We start from the raw sequence: 26,486 nt of genomic DNA, 5'->3' as shown, positions 1-26,486 counted from the left end.
TGCCGAGAGCAGATACATGAAAAAAGCACCCTTTCCTTAGAGTGTTTTGTGAGGGTCCCCCAGGGGAGCAGGGGCGACATACCCTCCAATCTTCAATGCAAAACAAACAGGGCCGGGTTACTGTTTTATGATCATCTAATGCAAATGTTAACGAGTAACTTCATATTCATAGAGCGCAGTTATTAGTTAATTATATTATAAAATGGAGGTGAAAGAAATAGCATCACGGAGTCTGTTTTAATCTCTAGACCTCAGAATGAAGGGGAAAGAAATGCTAGGGCTTTTCACCTCCAAGTCACTGTAATCCGCACAAAGCTACCTGGGAACCAGCGATGTGACCGTGGCCCAGAGACGAAAATCGAAACTTGATTTGGATGCTCTCAGATCATAAAGGGCTGTGGCTTTGATCATCGCGTTGGTACGTCCCACCACGGTCTCCCCATCTACCTATTCTGTGATCTCGATGCTCCTTTAGAGAAATCATTGCCTACCCTCCTTCCTCTGGATTTATGGCAGCCTGATCTGCAGGGGCCTGGATCAGCTATTCTATGAGACTTTCTGGTATTGTTGCCTCGTTTAATCTCAACGCAGCCACAGAAACCAGATGCCGCTGGACGAAGTACCTGTGAATAATACTTCCGATCGATCTCCAATTATGTCACGCTATCTCTGCCTTTATGTGTGAGAGTGCGTGGGGGCTTTGCCCTCAGCATCCCTCAGTCTTCAGAGGGGAAAAGATAGAAGGGAAGCCTAGGAGGTGATAAGGGCAAGGAAGAATTCAAACAAATAATAATAATCCTCCTGTCCACTACTTCCCCTAAAATGCCTGCCACGCGGCAGAGGGGGAAAATAAGAATCCCCCCAGCTTGGGATCTCCCATTCACTGAGCTCATCTTATCCTCCTGGGGGAGGCAAGCGATCATAAAACGGACGAACACCATCACACTATACCCACACAGTAGGGGTTCCAGATCATTCTTAAGTAGCTCTTTTTCCGGGTAATTTTCCGTAATCGTCTCAGGCTCGGGACAAAGGTTTCCTTGCCACCTCCCTGCAAGCCAGGCCGCTTTAAGGATTTTCTGATTCGTTATCTCAATTACCCAAGCACAGCCCTGCGCTCCTCTGACTCTGGGGCTGGCCAGACTTCAGGGTTGGGGTCCCTGCTGGTGGCGGCCGTTCATTACGTACCTTTTGAACATCAGACGGTACCCTGGAGAGGAAGTCTAACAGCTCATTATTGTCGATGGCATAGGGATTTCGAAGCCTCTTAGTAAATTTATTTATGCCTGAAAAATAGAAACACCAGGAGATCTCTTTGTCTGTCTGTGTATCCATCTGTCTGTCTGTCTCTTTAAAAACTCTCCTGACTGGGGGAGAGGGGCATTCACAAGTCAAAATTAGTGTAAAACAATTACTAGACCTCATGTCACGCACACGTTGCTGTCATGTGAAATCACTCACAAATGCCTGGTCTTGAACGAAGGCAGGGTGGGGCGGGGGTGGGGGGTGGGGGTTCTGTCGGACAGGAGCTCTGCGTTCTTGGACTGTGAAAATCCCATTACAATCCCAGCAGCAGGGCGGCAGAAACACACATGAAAACAGAGTAGCTCATCGGCTTTTTTGGACTAGGCTGATTAACAGCCTCCTCTGCTAAGAAAACCAATGTCCCAGATGGGAAAAGGCCTTCATTAGCCCAAACAAGTCTCTGCTTGGGGGCTCTGGACCACACGTAGCAGTGGGAGGTGGAGGGGCGGGCGTTGCCTTTTTTGTTGTTAAAAAGAAACTGCAGAAATCTCTCTCCCCTACCCCAACTCATTTGCACCGGTTTCTCTCCTCTCCCGGCAGAACAGAACCTGACATGTTGACTGTAACTTCGATGCTACAGGAAACCGTGAAAAGCTATCACTGGAAATTAGCCTGCTCTGGTTGCTAACTGAATTTACGGACCGCAAGGCGGTGCGTGGGTTTGTCTCGTCCATGGAGTCCCTGCTAATTCAGGACGGGGACCGTAGTAATTAGAGGAGGTTCAACGTGGAAGGTGTCTTTGAAGGGTGCACCTTGGGTGCGTGGGCATGTCCGGGGGGACGTTCCGCCTGCGGTTTTCTCTCCAGAGGGATGTACCTGTCGGCCACCTCTGTTTCCTACTCTGCTCCTCGGAGCTGCTGCTAAGAGCGCATCAGCCACTGTCTTTTCACCAAAGGTCAACTCTTTTCCATGCTGAGTTTTCAAAAGCCCAGAGACCGGGTGGTGGGCTTCCGAAGCCTTGCCACGGTGTGTTTGTTTATTAGCAAAGATCAGTGTTTGTTTATTACCTGGCCATCCCAATGATGCTGAAAGAATTCTCACCTTCGATGAGCCCTTTTACCCCAAAGCGGACCCCGACACACAAAAGCTTTGATGTTTCTCTTCATTAAATAGCATTTTGCTTTCCTCTAACAACTGAGCTTCCCGAGTGACATGATAGCTGACACAATGCCAACCTCCGTCATTTCCTTAGAGGGTCGGATTTACATCTGCTTTGCAAATGGGAGCCAGCCACTGTTCATGAGTAACTGGTGGCTTGGCCGTAGGGCTGGGGAGGGCTTCTTGCGGACGACCCTTTTTCTCTCAAGTCCAAACTGCACTAGGCCTTTCTTCCCTCTCCCCCCACGGCAAGCTTCGTGTTTCTAGCTGAAATTGCCCCGAGTTCCTTTAAACTGAAATACTCTCGCTGTGTTATTCTAAAGACACTTAATTGTAGCATGGGCTTTTTTGGCAAGAGAAAACAGACAAGGCGAAATGATGAAGGGAGACAAAGACGTATTGAGAAAAGATATATCTTCTATTGTTAATTATATATAGTGTGCGCATCTGGAGCCTTTACAATGAGCAGCAAGGCAGGGATAATATCGCAGCCGATCAAAACACTGCATTCTTAGTCACTGAGAAGATTATAAACCTGCACAGTAGCTCAAACGCACCAAGGGCAGAAGGAGCCCCATAATGCACTGAGACTGTCTGTTTGAACAACTTAGGATAAAAATTACAAGGCGCTCAGATGGCGTGCTGCAAAAGCCCACCTTATTTTGTAAAGCCATCAAATGGCGTCATTACTTACTGCATGAGCCCAAGTGTCAACAGGGGATCAGGTACTCCTGGGTCATCATTAAGGGACGATGAAGCAAGGAACAAGCGTTATGGAACAGCCATATCTTGGCCCCAGCTCTGGCCTCCCCGTGTGGTAGCTGTGTGGTTTCAGGCAAACCACTTAACCTTTCTGTGCCTCAGACTACTTACGTTAAAATCTGAGCAAAAAAAGATCTGCCCTATTATATATATAGTGTCGTAGGTTGATGGCAGAATTACGTTGCACAACGTAAGCGAGAAGATTCTGCACTCTGAAATTCTGTAACAATGAAGGGGGCTACCATCATCACTCCAGATGTCAACAAGTCCCAAACCAAAGGGCGGGGATAGGAGAAGAATCATTACACTGTTAGGCATGTGATCGCACACAGCCAAATTTGGAAGCTGTACCTTTTTCGGTAGCATGATAGACACGCCTTTCGATTTTTTTCCCCTGAATACAGAGAGGCAAAGGGCACCTCTGCTGTGAATGTTAATTTTGTAGCACACGGAAACCGTGGGAATCCAAATACTGAGGGGTAACGTTTGGCAAAGACACTATCATTTAATGGTCCCGGATCACAAACTGAACAGATCATTAGAGTGTAATGAGATCCCCAGCAAAAAATAAATAAATAAATAAATAAGTAAGTAAATAAATAAAATAAAAAATAAATAAATAAATAAGTCTCTTGAAGAAAGCTGGAAAAATTGGATGACTGCTTTGCACATATGGCCACAGGTGAGTAAGTACCTAAAAGAGAATTATAACACTATTTTTCAGGTACTTTTATGAGTGACTTGGGATGTACCCTGACCTCGATACATCAATAGGGGTGGGTGAGATGGGGCTGAGGGTCCTTGCTTGCACATGTATCCAACGCTAAGTGCTTGCCACCGAAAAGACATTGTGGTACGACAAATGGAGATATAATGTTGAATAAGTCATGGGTCCTTCTTTCAAGAAGCTCAAAATCTAGCTTGGGGAGTTCATCTCCACCTTGGAACAACAGAAGTACCTCAGAGCAGAGTTTCCAGTATCTATGATGTAAATAGAATGGAAGGCATATGAAACACCTTTCCAAGGGGACAGAAAACCCACTTGGGAGCTAACCCTAAGAAAGGCCTTGCCTCCTAGAAATACATCAAATAAGTGATCAAACTTCAGTACATCTGGTTTCCTTAAGGCAATTTCATCTATCCCTCTCAAACCGCATCTCACATAATTTTCCAAATCTACACTCCCACACTAGAGAGGTGGGTGGTGGGCTCAAAAGAAATGCCATTCGTGTAGACCCCAGCTATGAAACTTGCAGGACTCCTCCACTCGTTAAATATCCGCCAAGTACTTGTTAAAGATCTACTACCTTTATGTAGCTCCACCAGGAACTATAGGCTAAAGAGGAAAGAAAAGTGTCCTACCCTCAAAGGGTTAAAAATATTGGACCAAAAAAAGACAAAAACAAAAAAACCAAAACTCAGGATCTTACCACTTTTAGGACTCACTGGAAATGAATAAATAACTTAGAATAATAAATAATCTTCCAATCCTTAATAAAGTGAAAAGGAACACTAGAAATTTAAGACATATGAAGTGATCTTCCACATGAGGAAGTCTCTACCAAGGATACGGTCATACAGGAGATGTCTAAAAGAATGTCCTGGGTCCATGTTACCTAATAACTAATTTGTCTTGGAAAAGAAAATAGAATTCCACCTTATATTCCATGATGGCATGGCAGGTTTTATTCAATGAGCCAACAGATCATGTGTTGACTGTCAAAGCTTTTGACTACATCATATATGGTGAACTCATCAATAAACTATAAGCCCCCATCTAGAATGCAAAACTAAAGGACCAGACGCAAAAGACGAAGCTCACAGGGTTACTGTCAGCTCGGGAGAACATAATAAAGTCCACTCTATTCAATAATTTCATCCATAAGCTAAATTAAAACAACAGCAATATCTTATTAATTAGATGCCAAACTTTGGTGTTGGAGAGCTGCCAAGATCTTGGAGGATGAGATCAGACGTCAAAGCAATTCTGGATAAACAGAAAGAGGGACTGGAATTCAAAAACTGACGATCACAGGAGGAGATATAGCATAGTCTTCTTTGTGGGGGGCAAGATGCAGAAAAGCAAATCAAGCGTGCACTAGAATGATTAGGAAATCATGAGAAACGGGGTTTGATAAGCTGACCATGCATTCAACTCACACTAGCTTAAAAATGAACAGAATATTGGCCAAATAATCCTCGTGATTTTGAATCATGTTTTGGTTAGGGGCAGACAATAGTTTTAAGATCTGCCTTTTAAAGGCGGCCAGTTGAGTGGATTCGGAAACTCATTCTTAATGGAAAACAATTAAGAAAGAGTGAGACTGTTCGGTCTAAATAGATAACATTTAGTACAGAAGGTATGCTGGGAAATACTCTCACAAAATGTTCCTTCTTGATCAATGGATCTGAAGAGCTCCACGCTCTCTTTCGAAGGGTCCATAGACCCATGTGCTAGCACTGTTGCAAAACACAGAAACAAATAAACAAAAACTAAGCATGTCTAGAAGACTTTCCCCAAGAGTGAAGGTCATCAAGGCTCAAAACAGACCCCTAAGGAGGGAAATGAGAATATCTTTTTCTTTTCTCAGGCTTGGCGATAAAAGAGAGATCTTTCTTCACACGGGATTTTCACTTCCTCGAGGAAACAGAGAACCAGTGGATTATGCTCCCTGAAAATCATTCCACCTCTGAAGTTTTATGAGTTATTCTATTTTTTCGAAGGCTTTTCCCAGTTCAGAATGTCTACACTTGGCTTTCCTCATCGGCAGGACTCTACTCCTATGGGTTCTCTTTGAAAAGGTCTACATTTAATGGTTTTAGAAAGGTTGTAGCTTTTTATCTGACATTTGCAGCGCCTCAGCTTTTGCTTAAAGATGAATGCATCTCAATGCAGTCACTTGTGTTTGTAAGTTCTCGGAACATCTTAACATCTGAGGATCCCTGGAAGGGGGTGGCTGTGATTGAGAAGTCAGCAGTAGTCATAGGAGCCAAGTCACACTACGACGGGCAGACTCTTACGGAAAAGGGTTGATTGCTTCTCCGACAATTAACCGACTGTAATGCACCCTCCTTCTATCAACCCAGAGCCCACCCAGCAACAGACACAAATATTCACAAAGCTGCTTGTATTTTGTCCGGCTGCTAGCTTGCGTAGTAAATCAAGCCGTGACATTTATTTCGAGTTTGTGAATTTGTTTCTGCTTTTGTAGAGCAGCTCAACTTTATACAGGCACCCGGTTTACCCTGCTAAATAATAGCCTCCTCTTCCATCAGGCACTGGTTAGGGAGTAGCTACCCACCTTCCTCTCTACTGCTTCTGGATTTAAGTATGGGGTTTAGGTTATTTTTCCTCCAGGAGAGAGGAAGTGTCAGAAGCAGCCCGGCGGCGGCCAGATCTACTTCTATATAATGTAAAGGGCGAGATGCAGGTGGTTGCTCACTGTTTGAATAACTGTTTCCTCAAAGTTAACCGGGCCACGGCAATATATTATTCAAGAGTATTTATGACTGCGAAAGCCCAAAGGGAAATCACATGCACCACCACATTTTTATTGCATTGCAATTATGCAGGAGGCCTGTACGTATCTGTGCTGACTGTTCACGCAATTGGCCTTTTCAGGGAGGTCCTGGAAGTTTTTTTGTTCCCCAAACGCCTTCCTTAATCTCGTGTTTAATTGCCAACAAGAGCACACTTAAAGTTTATAGTCCCACTTTACAAATGAGTAACTGATTCTTACCTGAGATCGACTGCTAGGAGAAGGACCATGCCCAACTTACCCCAGATTAAAACGATGTACCGGAGTGGAATAAAATACAAAGTGACGGTGGCCACTGCCAGGATCAGGCAGGCCAGGAAGGAAAGGAATGGGACCGTCCAGTTAAACGTGCTGTAGACAAACCACAAAGATGTCATTTTCTCGCATGCTCGGGCACAGCTGTGCTACGTTCATCGTGCCATTGTTTATTTTTTTAAGGTCTTATTTTATTTTTTAAGACACAGGGAGGGACAGAACACGAGTGGGGGAGGGGCAGAGAGAGAGAGAGAGAGAGAGAGAGAGAGGGAGACACAGAATCCACAGCAGGCTCCAGGCTCTGACCTGTTAGAACAGAGCCCCACGCAGGGCTCAACCCACGAACGGTAAGATCATGACCTGAGCCGAAGTTGGATGCTTAACCAACTGAGTCACCCAGGCGCCCCTAAAAACCACAGATTTGAATCTAAACATATCAGTAACCACATTAAATTTGAAGGGACTAAAAAAAAAAAACAAAAACCGAAGGGACTACAAGCTATAATGAAAAGCTAGCGATGGTCAGAAAGAAGAAAGATACCTAAAATATAAACAGAAAATAATAGGAAAGGATATATTATGAAGAAACCAGTAAGTGGGAGGTGGTGTGGCCATATTAATATAAGATACTAAGGCAAAATTTCATTTATTGTTTAGAGATAAATACATCACTTCCAACTGATTAATGATCTAATTCACCAGGAAACGATAGCAATTTTAATACGTACAACCCAATTAACATAGCTTTGGAACACAGAAAGCAAAAACTGACCAAGCTACAAGGAGAAATAGACAAATCCACAGTGGAAATTTTTGACATACATCTCTAAGTAATTGATACAAGAAGCCCAACCGAAAATGAAAGTCAGAATATTAAAGATTGAATGTGGGGCGCCTGGGTGACTCAGTCGGTGAAGCTGAAGCATCCTGACTTCGGCTCAGGTCATGATCTCACACTCTGTGAGTTCAAGCCCCGCGTCGGGCTCTGTGCTGACAGCTCAGAGCTTGGAGCTTGCTTGCTTCAGATTCTGTGTCTCCCTCTCTCTCTGCCCCTCCCCTGCTCATGCTCCGTCTCTCTCTGTCTCAAAAATAAATAAAAACATTAAAATATATATATATTGAATGCAATCAACAAATTTAATCAATGAATATATATCCAGAACAATATCCTAGATAACCTTTTCAAGCACACATGGAAAATTTACAAAAGTAGGCCATTTTCTCAATGAATATTTTCTGACCATAAAGCAATTAAGCTAGAAACCAGGAACAAAAAGATAACCAGGAAATCTTCAAATACTTGGAAATTAAGCAATATGCTTCTTGGCCAAAGAAGAAATAAAAACAGGGAGAAAAAAAAAGTTTTTATTAAATTTGAATGATAATGAAAATATCAACACCAAAATGTCTGGCCTGGAGCTAAAGCTGTGCTTAGAGACAATTGTAGAACTTTAAATGCTCTTTAAATGTTAGGAAGATTAGAAAGATGGGAAAAGAGTTAGAAAAAAAATACTGAATTCATCCCAAGGAAAATAAAAGGAAGAAAGGAATAAAAATAAGGGTACTACTAATTAATGAAAAAGAAAGCAGGTTAACAGGTAGGATTAACAAAGGCCAGTGATAGCTCTTTCTAAAGACTAACTTAATTGATAAACCCCACCAAGAAAGAAGGTTAAACGCAATTAATATCAAGCATAAAAAAGTGGACAAAGCTACAGAGCCTACTGACATTCAAGATAGGATTTTATCCAATAAGAGGATTTTATTAACAAATTTATTCCAAAAAGTAGAAAATTTAAACAAAATGGGGAAAACCCAGAAAATGACCACTTATAAAAACAGACGTGAGAAGAAACAGAATGGCCAAACACATCTATTTTACCAAAATCGAATATTCAGTGAAAACCTGTCCTAAAAGAAAACTCCAGGCCCAGATGCTTCCCCAGCAAATTCTAGCAAATCTTAAAGGAAGCAATGACACCAGGCGTATGCAAACTCTTCCAGATGATGATAGAGAGAACGCTTTCACCTGTTGTAGGAGTCTAGAATAATCTTCACCCCATAAGGAATTTTCAAGAACAGAAAATGAGAGATCAAATCTCGTTAGTGATGACAGCTGCAATAATCCTATGCAAAGTAATAGTAAATAAAATACAGCAAAATACAAAAGGAGAGATTATATAGCATGATGAAGGTGGGTTTATTCCATACAGTGGAACACTGGCTTAACATTTGAAAGCCAATCACAATAAGAGACCACATTAACAAAAATAAAGGAGAAAAAACAAACAAACAAACATCATGTTAGTGAATGCGGAAGAAAAGTTTGATAAAACTCAACTCACATTCACGATAAAAACTCCTAGTAAATTAAGAATAAAAGGAACTTCCCCAATTTGATACAACATCTTTACAAAACCCTATAGCAAACATCATCCTTAGAATGAAATGTTGAAAGATTTTTTTCTCTGATATCACATAGGAGAAGAGTGTTCAGCCATGCCAATTCTGTTCTACCATAAAGTAGATTTACCAAAATTTAGAAATACAAAGTCAGTGTGGGGAAATTCATTTCACTTCTATATCCCAGGAGCAAATAAGTAAAAATGCAATCTGAAAAAAAAAGATACCATTTAAAATACCATGAAACAAATCAAGGACTTAGGAATATATCTCACAAAAATGCGTCACACTTCTATACCTACAACTCTAAAGTAATACTGGAAGAAATTCAAGATGGCCTGAATAGACAGAAGAGTACATTAGAAAACTTAAAAGTTTATCAAGATGTCAATTACTTCCCAATTAATGCAATCCTTATCAAAATCTCAATAGTTGTCTGTGTGTGTACAAACAAGTCGTGTGTCATGTGTATCAGCACTGGGTGTTAAAAATGAAGACGTGTATCAGACACTGTCACAAACACACTGTCAGATTTGCTCTCCCAACAGCAAAGTCAGTTAACTCTTGCGTCTTCCCCTGAGCAACTCACAATGTTAGCGGAGAGCATTTTAACGTTTTCAAAAAAGAAGGGGACATTCACTGTTTACATTTTTTTTTTTAAATTTAAGACACAGAAAAAGAAAGTCAAGGCAGTTTTTCAAAAATAATATTCATAACAGTCCATGTTTTTAAGCTAGTAATGCATCTGTCTACTGGTCTGAGCTCTTTTCATGTACTAATTCCTTTAATTCTTACAAAAAAATGTTATGAAGCAGGAATAATTACTACTCCCATTCTATAAATGAGGACTGAGTCATAAAAGTTAAATAATTGGCCCCAGATCACGTACCTTCCACACAAGTGGCAGAATTGGGATCTGAATTCAGAAAGTCAGCTCAAGAGCCCTCTCACTGCCCTCTACAGTAGGCACTTTAGAACACGTAAAAAGGTGTATTTTCCTCATTTAATTGATTCAATACTCCTGTTCCTACTGAGGACTTAATTCAAAGACATTATACTGTAATACCTCTAACACTCAAGAACTTACTAGACCTTCCCTTTGTTATCATGGAATATCTTATGCTAGTTTCCAAGAACACCCAAGGTGGATAAACCCTGATAAATCTAAGCTTTCCATCTCAAAATCAAACACTGGGTGAAACATTTTCACAGACTTCTCTAGTTTTCCTGACTTGAGAGCTCCCTAAATTCCTAAGAAAGCAATCCCTGACTCGGGCAGTCATGAGACAAATGAGCCACACCCTTCAGTTAGTGGGAAAAAAAAAAAAAAAAAAAATCAGTGACTCTTCTTCGTTCATTCGATCATTCAGGCTTACTAATATGTCTTAAGAATATCATTTCCCCAGTTCCAAAGCACTAAACAAAAATGACTGACTACATCTGGTAAGGGGGGGTCCAGCCCCATCCTGTACTTCTTCCCCCAGTTGGGTGTCCCAATAGTTGACCTTTATGCCCATGGCACCATTATTTCTCTCATTTCCCAGGCTAGGACAAATGAATTCTTCTGACTTGACTATGCATGGAAACACGATCGACTGGTCATATAATTCTATAGATTACTCTTTTGTAATGTACCCCACACGACGCTTTCATTCACGAGGCATGGTTTTCATCCTCCCTTGTGAACTTTTTCCTCACACCTAGCCTCTGGCCCTCTCCTTGGTCTTTCTGACTTCATTCTTTGTTCCTTTCAGCACATCACTCTCAGAGTAAACACCGGCTGAATCAGACTATCACTCCCCATGCCCTCGCTTTGATTCAAGCTGCCCTTAACCTCCTTCCTCATCTTCACTGCTTAGTATTTCTCGACGCCATTTTCTAACAGAAGTTCTACTTCCTACGGATGTGCCTTCCAAACCTGACTCTGGACCATTTGCAGGGATGGCTTCCCTGTCCTACGTGTTTCTCATCGTCTCCTCTGTGGAGATTTCCCTGCCCGTGCGAAGATACAAGTGTTAAAGCCAACACTCCATCATGACAGGACAAATAAAATACAGCACTCTTCTGACCCATCCAGCCTGCTGTCTAGATGCTACATGTTCAGTGACTGTGTTAGCCTGTTACATGCTAACGTTGGAAACCAGTACAATATTAGGGAAGATAATTAGAGAAAGTAGAGAAGAGTTAGAAAAAGAAAATATGAATGGGGTCTTCCCAGTCAGGAATGGGGAAGCCTTGCTCTAAGAGTTTTATGTAAGCTTATTTATTTACTAGTTGCCAGAAGTTGGGTAAAAGTTTTCTTGGTCCTTAAACACTGAATTACAATGGAATATTCCAGCAGAGTTACACATGCCGTCCCACTTGAATGCCCAGTAGGACCTTTAAGGTCACAGTAGTAATGAATGGCCAAAGAATTAATAGGAGTAGAGCCTCATGAGCCTTCCTTCCTGTGCTGCAGCTGGGCAGAACAGTACTCTGTTCATGGCTGAAAATACATCTCAGACATGGCCGCCACAGCTGTGCTGGGCACAGCTGCCCCTCAGACGCACTGCAGAGATGGGGGCCTGTCTAAATCGCCCTGCCTTCTTCTCTCGTCAGACACACTTCCTTGACCATTATCAGCTGCACAACAGCCACATTTGTCTGTTAGAGACCTTTGAGCATGGAGACAATTTTACCAAACGACACGGTCTTCCTTCCTCGGTCTTGCCCCCACTCCACATCCTCTTATCCTCCTTGCTTCCAGAATGTTCCTCACTCAATTTTTTTTTCCACCCACTCAAGGCCCTGTACGATCTGCCTCACCTCCATGCACCGCCATCACCATCTGCTGTCACACAGACATACTAAGCCCCCACACACTCCCTGTATCTAGTATAGTCTCGGGCTTTGAACCTTCGCACAAAGTCTCCCACTTACTGACTTCTTGATTCTTCCACTCTTTCCTCAACTGTCTCTTTCCATTATCAGACATGCTGATAAGGTATTGTTTCTTCAGAACTACCCTCTGTCGGTCTTTCTCTCTCCTACATCCCTTTCTGGGCTGGTCAGATCTCTCCTAACAGCCTGCCTTACCGCTACGTCACATCAGTGCAACTGAATTCTAATTGTCTTATTACTATTCTCCCTCACTGGGAAATAGCTCCTTAGAGGAAAATGACATTCTAGGGTAGTAGTGAGGCGGGCGGGTTAACATCTAAGCTTCTTCAGGGCACCTGGGTGGCTCAGTCAGTTGAGCGTCCGACTTCAGCTCAGGTCATGATCTCACGGTTCGTGAGTTCGAGCCCTCGGTCGGGCCCTGTGCCGACAGCTCAGAGCCTGGAGCCTGCTTCGGATTCTGTATCTCCCTCTCTTTCTGCCCCTCCCCTGCTCGCCGCCCCCGCCCCCCACTCCCAAAGTAAATAAATATCAAAAAAAAAATTTTTTTTTTTTTAATTTAAGCTTCTTCACTTACTAGTTCTGTGACCTTGGGCTACAGAGTTAATCACTCACTGATTCCATTTCCTCATCTGTAAAATGGGTAGATTAACAATCCTTAATCCATAGGCTTTCTGGAATCCTGTAATCTGATTCCTCTCAGTAACTTCTTAAATAAATTAGTATGTGTGAAGAGTTTACAACAGCGTCTGGCCAGCACATGACGTGAGCTGATGTTGCTATTATCATGGTTTTATGGAATATTTCTCATTCTTAGACCAGGTCAGTGCCTGAAACTTAGAACCGAGAGTTAACACGTGAATGAAGGGAGAACTACTATGCCCTCCTCCTCATTTGACTATTTTCTATTGTCACGTTTCTGTTAAACAACTTTGAGGGTAATTTAAGAAACCTTTTGTCAATTTATATAAAATCAAGAGGAAAAAAGCAGGTAGGCACCGACATATATACGCAAAAATCTTCCTGCTCTTTAATTTTTCTTCTAAGACATTGATAATGGGAATAGCAACAGGTAAATTCAGTAAAACTTACCAAACTTGTTTAAAGATGATTTATAACCTATTTATAAACAAAACGAACACGTCTTACTGTGCCAATAGTAAATGGCCACACAAGACCGACTGAATTGGACAAGGAACTGAGAAAGTTCAGTATCCGTAGAGCGTTCCATATTAACTATTTATATTTCCCGCTGCTAATTATAACTTACTGATTTCCTTGCATCTTGGTATATAAAACTTTCCCTTGGCTTTCAGCACTAATTTTAATCTCTTCTTTACCCATGAAATTTCTAAAGTATTATCTTCATTGCTTACAGAAACGAGAATGGCCAACAAAATAAGAAAAAAGTGTTCATCTTCAGAAAGAACAACACAGTTGACATAATTCTGGATTTGAAAGAGGAAATAAGTTTACAGTCTAAAAGCCAAGAAAATTAAAAATTGCTCTGTTCATTGGTCCCAAATGAAGACCCGGTTATACAGAGTTCATGATGCTTAAAACAAAGCAAACAAGAATCACAGAAGGAGTCTTTCTCAACTGAGACTCTATTAGATATTTAGTCCTTGTGCCCTGAGGTAGGAAGTGACAGCTAAGGGTTGGATATCAGTCAACTCTGGCCTGCCACCTGCGTTTGTAAATAAAGTTTTGTTAGAACACATTTCATACCCATTCATTTAGGCATCAATGATGCCTGATTTCATACTTAGCAGAATTGCGTAGTTACGGTCCACCAAGATGAAAATATTTACTCATTGCCCCTTATAAAGAAAGTCTGTTAGCTATGTACCACCCTTTGATACGTTGAGAAAAACATGACTCGAGGCATTCACTGTGGTCTATGTTTTCGTTGAAAAAGGTAACTTTAGAGCATATTTCCTTCCTTTTTAATTTCTGATTAGGATACTCTTCTTTTTAAAAAAAAATTTTTTTTCAACGTTTATTTATTTTTGGGACAGAGAGAGACAGAGCATGAACGGGGAAGGGGCAGAGAGAGAGGGAGACACAGAATCGGAAACAGGCTCCAGGCTCTGAGCCATCAGCCCAGAGCCTGACGCGGGGCTCGAACTCACGGACCGCGAGATCGTGACCTGGCTGAAGTTGGACGCTTAACCGACTGCGCCACCCAGGCGCCCGAGGATACTCTTCTTTAAAAAAAAAATCTTGGGGCGCCTGGGTGGCTCAGTCGGTTAAGCGTCCGACTTCGGCTCAGGTCACGATCTCATGGTCCATGGGTTTGAGCCCTGCGTCAGGCTCTGTGCTGATGGCTCGGAGCCTGGAGCCTGCTTCGGATTCTGTGTCTCCCTCTCTCTCTGACCCTCCCCCATTCATGCTCTGTCTCTGTCTCAAAAATAAATAAACATTAAAAAAAAAATTTTTTTTTAAATAAAAAAAAAAAATCTTTAATTTATCACCCAAACCAAGATATTTTGAGAGGGAGATAATCATGGCAGGGCAATTGGTGTGAATTGGCCATATCGTCACCCCGGTTCTGAGGCACTGCCCAACTGTAAAGCGGACAGGCCCAAAGAACAAACCAACAAACATAAATAGGACTTGCCCCCAACACTGTTACCTTTTGTTTTTTGTTTTTTGCATTTATTGATCCCTCCCCCCCACACCCCCGCCCTCTTACCCCCACCGTCCTTATGGATGGCAGCTCCATTTCAAACACAGCACAGACGTAGAACTTACTTTTTAATTCTTTCTCCAAAAGAAGCTATTTCCTCCAAGATGTTTTGAACAGTTGAAACAATATCCTGTACCATATAGATTCTTTCAATTAACCCCTTTTTCTCGGATTCCTAGGAAACATAAAGGCAAGACTTAACTTGGTCATGTTTTATTTTTATTGTCCCACAACAGAAATCTCTATGCCGTGTTACAATAACAAGGTACTCATCCACAGAGTGACTCCAAGGTAGGAATCCTACCGTTCACAACTTAAATATTTATTGACTCCAAGGAACTACGGCCCACTCATTCAGATACAACCATTCACAGCGTGCCTCAGTTGCTACCTCAGTATGAGGCCATGTTGTGTGGAAACTCCACAGAACCAAGAGCTTCATTTCTCTGTGGAAGCTGCTGTTTCTGCCAGAGAACTCGCAGCTCCTTCCATTTGGCTGAGCCCGACGTCCTGTCTGGCTTCACAAGCTCACCTGCCGGCTCCCCTTCCCCATGTCCCCTCACAATCCTTCAGAAACATTTTCAGCAGGTGACAACATGGTATATGAGAACTCCAGACGATGATGCGTCTCCTACTCCTGCGGCTTCTTTGTCAAACTCTATTACATTTTTTGTTGTGTTTTAAACCCACTGTAAATCCGATGAACATTTCAGTCATCCTTTGGCAACCGCCTCAGAAACACAATAGGCCGCTGGAGGCAGACAAAGTCACTGCCAGAGACTGCATCCTACACAGGTTATCCCTGTGGAGGCTGCCCAATGATGGACTGGCTTTTCCTTTATCGAATTAGATGCAAATACAAGTTCATCTTCCCCAGTCTCCCGTTCTTCACATGAAACAGAATTCAGCCTTCTAAGAATAGTATCCTTACTTTGCTTCTAGAAAAATCTCAAGACCTGGGTGCCTCAGGTCAGACTTCAGTTAAGCGTCAGACTTGGGCTCAGGCCATGATCTCGAAGTTTGGGAGTTCGGGCCCCGCTTCGGGCTTTGTGCTGACAGCTCAGAGCTTGGAGCCCATTTCAGATTCTGTGTCTCCCTCTTTCTCTGCCCCTCCCGCACTCATGCTCTCTCTTTCTTTCTCTCTGTCAAAAATAAATAAACGTTAAAAAATTTTTTTTAATAAAAAAAAAAGAAAATCTCAAATGCGTTTTACCATGTTAGGCAGTTAATGCTTACAAAAAGAATTTGGAAATTACTCAAATGGTGGAGAAAAGACTAGTCTCTAAACAGCGGTATTTTTACACAATTTCTTATTTTCTGGTATTAGAATCTAGCTTCCTGGGAACTCTATCGTGACCGGGATTTAGCGCGTATTCCTCTTGGCTTTTGCCTATCAGGGTCACTGCAGCCACTACATCTAACGCAAAACCTCAAAGAAATCTAACAAAGCTTTTCATTTCTCCCTATCTAGAATTCTACTGGAGTTAGAATTCTGCGAAATTATGTAGCAAAACCTTCTAAATTGAAGAGACCATTTTAAGAATAACCTTCTCTGAAGTGAAAGAAAATATTTCGCTCTCCTCTTGTATTCTCTTTTCCATCAAACTGGACACAATTTGGGTGGGAAGAGAGAACCCACCACCCAGTTAGAGATGGCGGGTGAAAGCACCAATATGGCAGAAATGTCAAAAAGCACTTCCCTTCTGGCACCTGTCCTGGTTTCTGAAGCCACGTGTGGCCAAAACAGACCACACAGAGGGTAGAGGTGAGAATGTACCACTGTCAGCCCCTCTATGGTAAAGGGGGTGGTGCCGGGATGGTTTGAAGAATCTCTTACCATCCAGGCTGACCTCCTTAACCCGAGAATTCTGTATAGAAGAAGAAGGTGGGCTCGTGTCCTCTTGGTACATCAAACTTGCAAGACATTTTTCCTTTTTTCATCCCCTCTTTAAATTCCTTATTTCCCTTACTCTCTAATTCTTCAAGCAGCTGGCATTAAAAATTAGATATGTTGCCAGAGCAACCTAATTTATGCTCAGCAATCCACAACATCTATTAACGGGCACAATGGTGAAAACCCATCTCTGTCTGCTACACAAGTATTCGTGTTTACAAAGAAGGATTTGAAAGCACCAGGGAATCTGACCCAAAGGGCAAAAGTAGCTTCCTCTTTTCAGCAGCATAGGCTTTGGGTCAAAACAATTTCTTGGAAAAGGATTCAAATTTCCATGCAGCTCAACTTCATAAAAGTGTCCTAAGTTCAGTTGACTGTTTTTTGTTTCTCCCCTCCCTCCGAAAAACCTAAATGATGAGATTCCGGTTGTGAAGAAAGAAGTTAGTAAACCCAAATAACAAATGATTGTCACAATGTCCTTTTACGTTTTCACGAATTCGATGTTTTAGTTTGCCTATTTAATATTCGAAGACAAGGTTAAAGAGTCCCACCATGTCTCAGCTAAAAGGAGAGTAATTTATCAACCAAATCTGTATACTTTTAAAAGTAATCAGAATTATATCATCTTTGAAATACTCATCAACCGTCGACTTGGTTTTATCATATTGATGGACCCACATAACTATTCCATTTTACTCTTATAAATATAGTCCTTCAAATATTTTAAAAAGCGTATTTTGTATATTAAAAGCAATGTATTTATGTTATCTGAACATTTTTAAATGATACATAAAAAATGATTATTTGTGCTACACATTCATATATGTAACTGGTATCCTGGTTATATCTATTTATAGTCCCAGGTCAGGGTACTTGTCAAAAGAATGTACTTTTTAATGCCATCTTTTTATATATTTCGTAAAATTGTTCTTAATCATCTTCAGAGTTGCACTTAACAGCCATTAAATTGACACCTTTAATTGACTCTACTGTGGATCATAATTTTAATTACAACAATACTCTCTCTACAGGCGCTGAGGTACCTTGAAATCTCACACCAAAAAATGTGTTACATGGAGAAAATCATTATCAATTTTAATTTTTAAGTATTGAGATCTGCATATATTTCAGCCCAAATATTTTATATCCGTTCGTATGAACATTCTCTGTCAAACATCTTTTCAAGATAAAACTTCAAGTAAATTGTCTCCATGATTCTTCTCAATGTTTAACAAAACGCATACTGAAAAATAAGTGGTTTCCCAATTTCCCTCCATTCTTTGGTTAGATACGTATTTATTCTATTAAACATCAAAAGATTTTTTTTTCCCACAAATTGAGACATCTCAAAGGAAAACTTCAGAATTTAAACACTGAATAGCACAAAGCATTTGACCTCATCGATTACTTTCTGGCAACTATTCCTTGTTCTTGTAAAAAAAATTAAAAAAAACGGCAGTGTCTTTTTTGCTAGCTTTTTAAAAAATTCACTTCCACTCACTAGCAGCTTTCAGAGATGAAGTGACTTGCCATTCAATCATTGAAGATTTCGATTAAAAATCGCCAACTGATTATGACCCAGATTCAACAAAAACTGTAGAGATTTCTTTTTGCACAAGAGTTCAATAGCTCTGGAAAATGTGAAGGTTGACTAAGAGCTCTTTAAAGGTTCAAGGATTCCTAAAATCAGATTGATGATCAACAGCAAAAACAGAGTGCACATTGCCACACTGAAGTACATTTTTTATATCTGACATATCCTTGTCATGAAAAACTCTGTTGTTGCTACTCAACACCGCATATATAAAAATATTTACAGGGGCGCCTGGGTGGCTCAGTTGGTTAAGCATCTGACTTCGGCTCAGGTCATGATCTCATGGCTTGTGAGTTCGAGCTCTGCCTGGGGATCTGTGCTGACGGCTTGGAACCTGGAGCCTGCTTCAGGTTCTATGTCTCTCTGTCTCTAGCTCCGCCCTTCCCCCCGCTCATGCTCTGTCTCTCTCTCTCTCAAGAGTAAACATTAAAAAAAATTAATATTGATAAACGTGGACACTACAGCTTCTAATTCAATCGATGGCACGTTATCACTTGTCTGTACACAATCATGGAAAATCAGGGCACTGCGGCCGATCCCAAGTACATTTCTGTCTCATAGATTCCCTCATTTTGTAAGAATATCTTATTGGCCACGATACTGCCCTTCATCAAAGTTTGCATTCATATTGTCGCTACCAAATTCAATAAGCCCCGATGCTCAGTGTTTCAACTAAGTTTACAATGGCGTTCCTGATGTCAGAGATTTCGTCATTGGTAAAACTAAGTAGCAAAAGCTTTATTTTGGCTCCATATATTGGATAAAAAAATAAAAACAATTTTAGAATGTACTTATTTGATATTCTGAGTCATTTGATGTCATCCAGAAAAGACCACCATTATTTGACGCTGCACAAGGTTTTTTATGTGTTGGTGCTACCCGAGTCAACATATGAACAGCCAGCTTGCCATTTTTCATACGTGTTCAGTGAAACCTTGGGATGGAAAAATCAATAAATGTGGAACAGTCATCTGATCTAAAAGAAAAGTCATACTCCACAGAGAGGTATATAAATACAAGTTTTCAGCTGCCTGAATAAAAGCATGTTTCCAGAAACGGTCTTCTTGAAGTAACTACTGTTGAGGCCTCTTTAGCAGGTTTGTAACTTAAGTTTACCTACTTGTAAACTTAAGAGATATGGTCATGGCCCCAGAGGATAGACAAGAAATGTAAACACACATCTATTTAGTTAGCACATCAACAAGTATCTCGACAAAGCGGGGATCATTACTTGACTATTTCCTAAACGTGTACTCTGAATTTATTATTCACTCATTCAAAGGGCTTTACCCAACAGTTAAAAACAAAAGCTTTAAGCGCAGATTTACTCATTGGAATGAGCGAAACAAAACACTATGAACAATGTGTTCAGACTATTTTTTATTCTCTTATCCACAGAACTGTTTAAATTCTGCATATATTTAACATACACTCACCCTGTAATCTGTCCTCTTTCCCACTCACCACTCTGAACTGGCAGGGTGGAGGCTTTACGCACCTTAACAGATTTGGCAATCGCCATGCCGCGACAGGCTGCTATGCCAGGTGGCCGATTCGAGCAGAAGCATCAGATGCTTCTCCTCCACTGCTTGAGATAAGAAGGGATGGACCCATCTGAGAGCATCTTGTGTTTTCAGTGGCCATCCAAAAGCCTTCCCTTAAAGCTAGGTGTTAGTGAGGCAGGCCCTGAAAAGCGTCAGGAAAATAGATGGGTTTATGCCCGGTTAGTTGCTGGATTTAACGCGGTGTCTGTGGGCTCTCTGATCAACGCCTGCGCAGATGGGGGGGAAACGGTAAATGGAAATTTTCTGGGCAAGGAAAGGACACGTGGCAGAGGAATGATTCCAGTCCAGAACTTCACTCCAGAGCAAGTGTGTCCCCATCACAAGAAGCCCCTTAAGTGACTGGCAGACGTTTCGCAAGGTAGGCATTCGGCACGCATTTGTTCTCTTTGACATTTGTTTCTATGATGTCTATGGCTGCCTGTTCTCTTTCCTTACTGTAGAATATATAATTTGGAGACACCTTGTTCCGTTACGTATCTCCACCTACTCTTCCTTTCCAGCACGATTTTGCTCAATACTCACGCGAGTGTATGTTAAATAATGCCTTTTGAAAATATTTCTTTCCATTCTTGTATTTAAGAGCTCAGGTACCCAGGGGCTGTTGGTGCCAACCGGTAAAAAGTCAAGTCGGAAGAAAAAACAAACAAACCATGAGACTTCCCAGCTCGACCCAGACCTGCACCTTATGTAAACTAACAGGCTCTGGTCAGAACGAACTGGGTTTGACTCTGTCTTGTCATCTACTCGGTTTGCCATCACGGCGAACTCCTCACTCCTCCTGAGTCCCGACTTTGCTGTCTGGAAAAAGGGAAAGGCTCATCCTTTCCTGATTGAGTGTTTGAAGAATTAAGTGTCATTCACATCATGAAGTATGTAAAGCACGTGGTGCACTCCAGGTACGTCCTAAACCGAAGCCCCTTCCCTTCAAGAATGCAAAGAGAGAACAGAATGTGAAACCTCTGGTCTGGTTGAAAGAATACGAGGGTGATTTAGAGTTTCGAAAGCAGTGGTCTTCCAAGATAAGTCTGCTCACGTTGCCCTGCGTCGTACGAAAGATCATCTGGCGGTTTTATCCGCGTCATGCTGGCTTTATTTACACGTCTCAGATTGAACCACGGAATGCGGTGATAACAGTTTAGCAAACACAACATTACAGCTGCTGCTGCTACCAAATCGCCTGGGAAGAGTAACAGAGACTCATTCAGAAAGACAGAACGGTTACCGCGTGTGCTTGTATGTTCCCCTAACAGCGGAGGCTTCTGATTTATAGAGGGAAATGCGTAATAAAGCCAGCAGTGGCCACTAGTGTCGTTAAGCAAATGCACCAAATAACTGTGTCTCCACACGCACTTGACTCTGCCATCCCTACACCTGAGAAAGAACGGATTGTATTTCTTACTACAAACTTGAAAAATCAGGGAGGCGTAAGTCAACTCGTATGATTTAGGGTCTCCTCTATGACAAAGCCCGTGTCACAATATGATGGAAGAGATGACAGCATGGAACTTTCCAGACACAGAATTCAAATTTCATAAGGTTCCTCTGTTTTCTTATGCCCTATAAAGAAAGAGCGGCGCTCATGGTAAGAAAAATGCCAAGCGTGTGACCTAAAAATGTGTATTATCATATGGAGATGAATGTAAGATTGCCATTTTTCCACGGTGAAAAAGCAAAACCGAAGTCCTTTGGCTAAGTTCTGTCATCAGTTGAATTCAGGACAAATCATGTGCTTCCTTTCAAAGCAAAACCAAAAACAAATCAGGAGGCAAATTCATCCCTCTTCAGGCCTTGTCGTCTCCCCCCACGTCTCCAATGACTATGGCCCTGTAGGTGCAATGAACTAGCTTTGAGCCTCTGGGAGAGAATTCACACCATCAAAATGAATTTACAACTCAGAATTAATTATATAATCAGTGTGTTACGTTAACTCTCTCCCACATGTTCTGATGTTGGGAAAAAAAAAAAATCCTCACTTCTCCATTAATTACCTAAGCCAAACCAGGGAGATAGTCCTGAAAATTGACCATGTCAGAAAAAAAATCCTTCTGACGTGTTTAAAAACTGAGTAGTATGTGTCGCAGGATGGGAAGCATTCCCAAAAGCGACCAATGCAAAATTCCATCTCAAGATCTTTCCAATAATTGCAGCCATCTAGAGCAGAGACACAAAAATATAACTTCGAACTTTCCATGGGAGTGTATTTGGTCTGTTTTATCCTATGGAATATTAAAAGCCTGTAATTTGAAAGCTTGGAGAATTATAAACACCAGAAACAGACTGAGTGGCATTTAGCATGAAAAAGAAAAAAAAAAAAAAAAAACCTCAGCATCTGTCATAACAAAGAATCAGAAGCAATATTTCTGATACATGAGATTAAAAATTATTCTTTGGGAAGTCTGGCTTACTGCACTGGGAACTGTCTTTAGGATTTCTTCCCATGAGATGTCGAGTGCGTGTGCGTGCACGTGCACAAACGTGTGTGAACTCGCGCACGCACACAGTCAACTCCAAGGTGTATGCTGTTTCACTGGGGAGATGTCTGTTCATTACACAAAGTGCTTACACGCTGACTGGGAGCTACCAGCACGTTTCTTTGGCGTGTGAAAAGAACCCCACTGCTGGAAAAAGGAAAAGGATGAGCATCATCAAGAGGAAGGTGGTGATAAGACACAAAGGAACAGTCGGCAACAGTCTAAAATGACGATTTGGAATGTGGAGCTCAGGAAGATTTATTTCATGAAGCTTCTCCGAGCCAACGGACGGACGCCACAAATACCATCCCAAGGCAAACAGGGCTAGTGGTTTTCTAGAAGTACTGAGGCAGCCTTCTGTCACTACTGTAGGTAAACACACAATGCTTGGCAGTTGTTGATTTTGCTTGTGTGGGTGCCTTCCATTTTGCTTCACTGCCCGACATAACGTGCCAACGTTAATGAAAGAAGCCATCGCACTATACTGATTATTTACTTAGAGCACCATGTTTATAGTTTCAATCTTTGTACCGATAGGGGCTCGACATGGGAGAAAACACTCCACAAATGTAAAACAATGCAGAAAAATGAACCGATACATTAATGACAGGTTTCCTGCCTGACCGTGTGGCAGGGTCAAAAATAAACCTGATTTAGAAGCACTGGATTTGTGTTACTATCCTATCTAGTTAAAATTTCTCTTAATTTGTAGATGGGGGAATTAATACCAAATGTAATGGTCTGAGTACTGAATGGGCTCAAATATATAAACACAGTCTGTACATTGTAAACACTCTACCAATATTATCTTTTAAAGTTTACTTATTTATTTTGAGAGAGAGAGAGAGAGAGAGCACACGAGTGTGCGCGAACAGGGGAGGGGCAGAGAGAGAGGGAGAGACAGAATCGCAAGCAGGTTCCAGGCTCCAAGCTGTCAGCACAGAGCCCGATGCAGGGCTTGAACCCACGGACCATGAGAGCATGACCTGAGCTGAAATCAAGAGTTGGACGCTTAACCTGAGCCATCCAGGTGCCCCTATTCGTATTTGTATAAGTATAATTATTTAACTAATACTTACTCGAAATAATATTATTACTTTTGTGTCATTTATTACTTCCTAGAAATTATTACTTTTTCCCTTGAGGAAAAGAGAGATATATTCGCCTTGCTATCAATTATCTTGTAAACTCACCGGATAGTCCGGATTTAGGGCAAACCACAAAAACAGATGGGGTTTCATTAGGAAAGCCGAGGAACAGCTACTATCCTCAGAAAAACAATGACTGGTGGATGACTGAGATACAATGTCCAATGTACTCTAATTAGCATGATGTAATAATTTTAGGCAATGAGAAATTAAATATCCAGACACAGTAGTCCATAAAGACAGAGTCTCTGACTTCATTCTGTTAGAGCACGTAAGGTAATAGATGGATAGACAATCCATCTAATTTACAGTCTATCATATTTCACAATATTGGGAATAACATCCTGAGCAAGTATAATCCTTACAGTAGAAATCACATAGAAAATACATAAGCACTAGGAATATTAGTGAGACTGATAGTAGTGTGACGAGTAATGCTTCAAAAGGTCAGATCAGGGGCGCCTGGGCGGCTCAGTCGGTTAAGCGTCCGACTTCAGCTCAGGTCATGATCTCGTGGTTTGTGAGTTCGAGCCCCGCGTCAGGCTCTGGGCTGACCGCTCAGAGCTTGGAGCCTGCTTTCGATTCTGTGTCTCCCTCTCTCTCTGCCCCTCCCCCGCTCACACTCTGTCTCTCTCTCAAAAATAAACATTAATTTTTTTTAAGAAAAAAGATCCGATTTTTGGATGACCTCAAAAAGTAATGAAGAATGGGGGGTTTGATTTTTAAAAGAAAAATCCGAGCAAGTCAGCGTGTCAGGGAAAAGACTGCTGGAAATAGGGAAGCCAATCCCTTCTCATTCAAAACATGCGTAAACTGATCATTAAGATTTGGCTGGAATCCATTTTAATATTAAAGTCTTGAAAGTAAGATGGTCTGGTAGAAATGGTAGCAATTAAATCACTTCATCACTAAAAATCACATTAAATCAAATTAAAAGGAGTTAAATTAGAGCAACCATTGACTTTATTTCCCTGAAAATCATCCTTAAACAGGTCCTCTGCAATTTGCCCCGCGTATAAATCGCATATGCCCTGAAAGGGTGGGTATGTGTGTGTATTAAACTGTTGCTAACCTTTCAAAGATACTGTCTGGCTTTGGGTTTTCTTAAAAATGCCATACTTTATCATTTCATAGTACCACTGTTCTGTCACTAGGATAAAAAATAATCACTAATCAAACTAATTTGCTGTGTTTGGAGCATTCATAAGAAGGCGCAAAGGAATCCCAAGCAAAACTACTCTCGCTGTGAGACTGTAAAATAAACTTCCTCCAAGCATGACGGTCTCCCCTTTAGGAAGTACTATAGTTGGGATGAGATAGATCTTTATTTTTCTGTCTAGAATAAGAAAACATAATGAATGGGGCATAGTGGGCCTAGCCCACTCATCCGAAGGACTGTGCAGGTTCAATGCCAGCAAGAACTGCTTGAAATATGTATGCCACATGCTCCTCTACTTAAGAAGGTTCTGCCTGGGGGGCGCCTGGGTGGCTCAGTTGGTTAAGTGTCCGACTTGGGCTCAGGTCATGATCTCACAGCTTCTGAGTTCGAGCCCCGCATCGGGCTCTGTGCTGACAGCGGGGAGCCTGGAGCCTGCTTCTGATTCTGTGCCTCCTTCCCTCTCTGCCCTCCCCTGCTCACACTCTGTCTCTATCTCTCTCAAAAATAAATACACATTAAAAAATAATAATAATAATAAAAAGAAGGCTCTGCCTGGGATGAGTGGACTAATCAGTTTGGAGAATGGAAACCATGTTAAACACCGAAACTGATGGTTTAAAATGGACTTAAATTTTAACGACGACATCCTAATTTGTGAATAAAGGGTAGAGATATCATATTCATTTGCATCCTTACATGGTAAAATGGTCCACAACGGATCCATAAAAATGTATTAGATGTTTACTTTTTAGTTTTTTTAATTTTATTTTTATTTTAGAGAGAGAGGGAGAGAGAGAGAGAGAGAGAGAGAGAGCGAGCGCAGAGGAGAGGGGCAGAGGGAGAGAGACTCCCAAGCTGGTTCCATGGTCATGTGGAGCCCAATGCAGGGCTCAATTCCATGACCCTGGGATCATGACCTGAGCTGAAATCAAGAGTTGGACACTCAACCAACTGACCCAGGCACCCCTATAGTTATATTTTTTTTGAAAAAAGTTTTTTAATGTTTATTTTTGAGAGCGACAGAGTGTGAGCAGGAGGGAGAGAGGGAGACACAGAATCGGAAGCAGGCTCCAGGCTCTGAGCTTGTCAGCACAGAGCCCGATGTGGGGCTCGAACTCATGAGCTGTGAGATCATGACCTGAGCCAAAGTCAGACACTTAACCAACTGAGCCACCCAGGTGCCCCTAGATGTTTATTTTCTTAAAAACATCCGTATCTGTTTTTCACCTGTTACTGACACGCAGCGGCGACATCCCCCCCCTCCCCGCCAAACACTGTAAGACAATTGTTCACTCATCGATAATTCTAGAACAAATCATTCAAGTCCTATTTCTGACAGCCGAGTTAAAAGCACACCAACTCACAGTGCAGACATCACAGCACAGATTCTTTATGATAGCAACAGACAGGGTTTTGGTTGGTTTTTTTTTTTTGTTGTTTTTTGTGTTTTTGGGTTTTCTTATTGTTACGTGCCCTTATGATTTCTTCTTGCTGATGTTATTAGTAACTGCTGAATATTCTATGTAAGCATTTGTTGGGCTGGAAAAAGAAAGAAACTCTAATGCAAGTATTTATACCTTCCGCAATGAAAACAAGATATTATTGCTTTGCGTGACCTTTCCTAAGTATGGGATACAGCATTTTACACAATAGTTTCTTGGTTCATGCTTCAATTACTGACCTTTACTGTGCAGAAAATTAATGCAATTTTCATTGTAATCCATCCG

The 26,486-nt window shown here is 41.6% G+C and overlaps 1 protein-coding gene across 2 annotated transcripts in view; it reads right to left on the bottom strand.

The window, feature by feature from the left end:
• Positions 1–26,486, bottom strand: part of MCTP2 (multiple C2 and transmembrane domain containing 2) — a 240,030-nt gene that overhangs the window by 3,198 nt on the left and 210,346 nt on the right. For both annotated transcript variants that reach the window (XM_043554770.1, XM_043554771.1), the window contains 3 exons: positions 14,994–15,103; positions 6,946–7,055; positions 1,189–1,286 (listed from right to left, as the gene is read on the bottom strand). In XM_043554770.1, the coding sequence (XP_043410705.1) occupies positions 1,189–1,286; positions 6,946–7,055; positions 14,994–15,103 (318 nt within the window). The remainder of the gene's footprint in view (positions 1–1,188; positions 1,287–6,945; positions 7,056–14,993; positions 15,104–26,486) is intronic.

Source organism: Prionailurus bengalensis, chromosome B3, assembly GCF_016509475.1.
Source record: "Prionailurus bengalensis isolate Pbe53 chromosome B3, Fcat_Pben_1.1_paternal_pri, whole genome shotgun sequence".
Classification (NCBI taxonomy): domain Eukaryota; kingdom Metazoa; phylum Chordata; class Mammalia; order Carnivora; family Felidae; genus Prionailurus; species Prionailurus bengalensis.
This window is presented reverse-complemented; position numbering and strand designations above follow the sequence as displayed.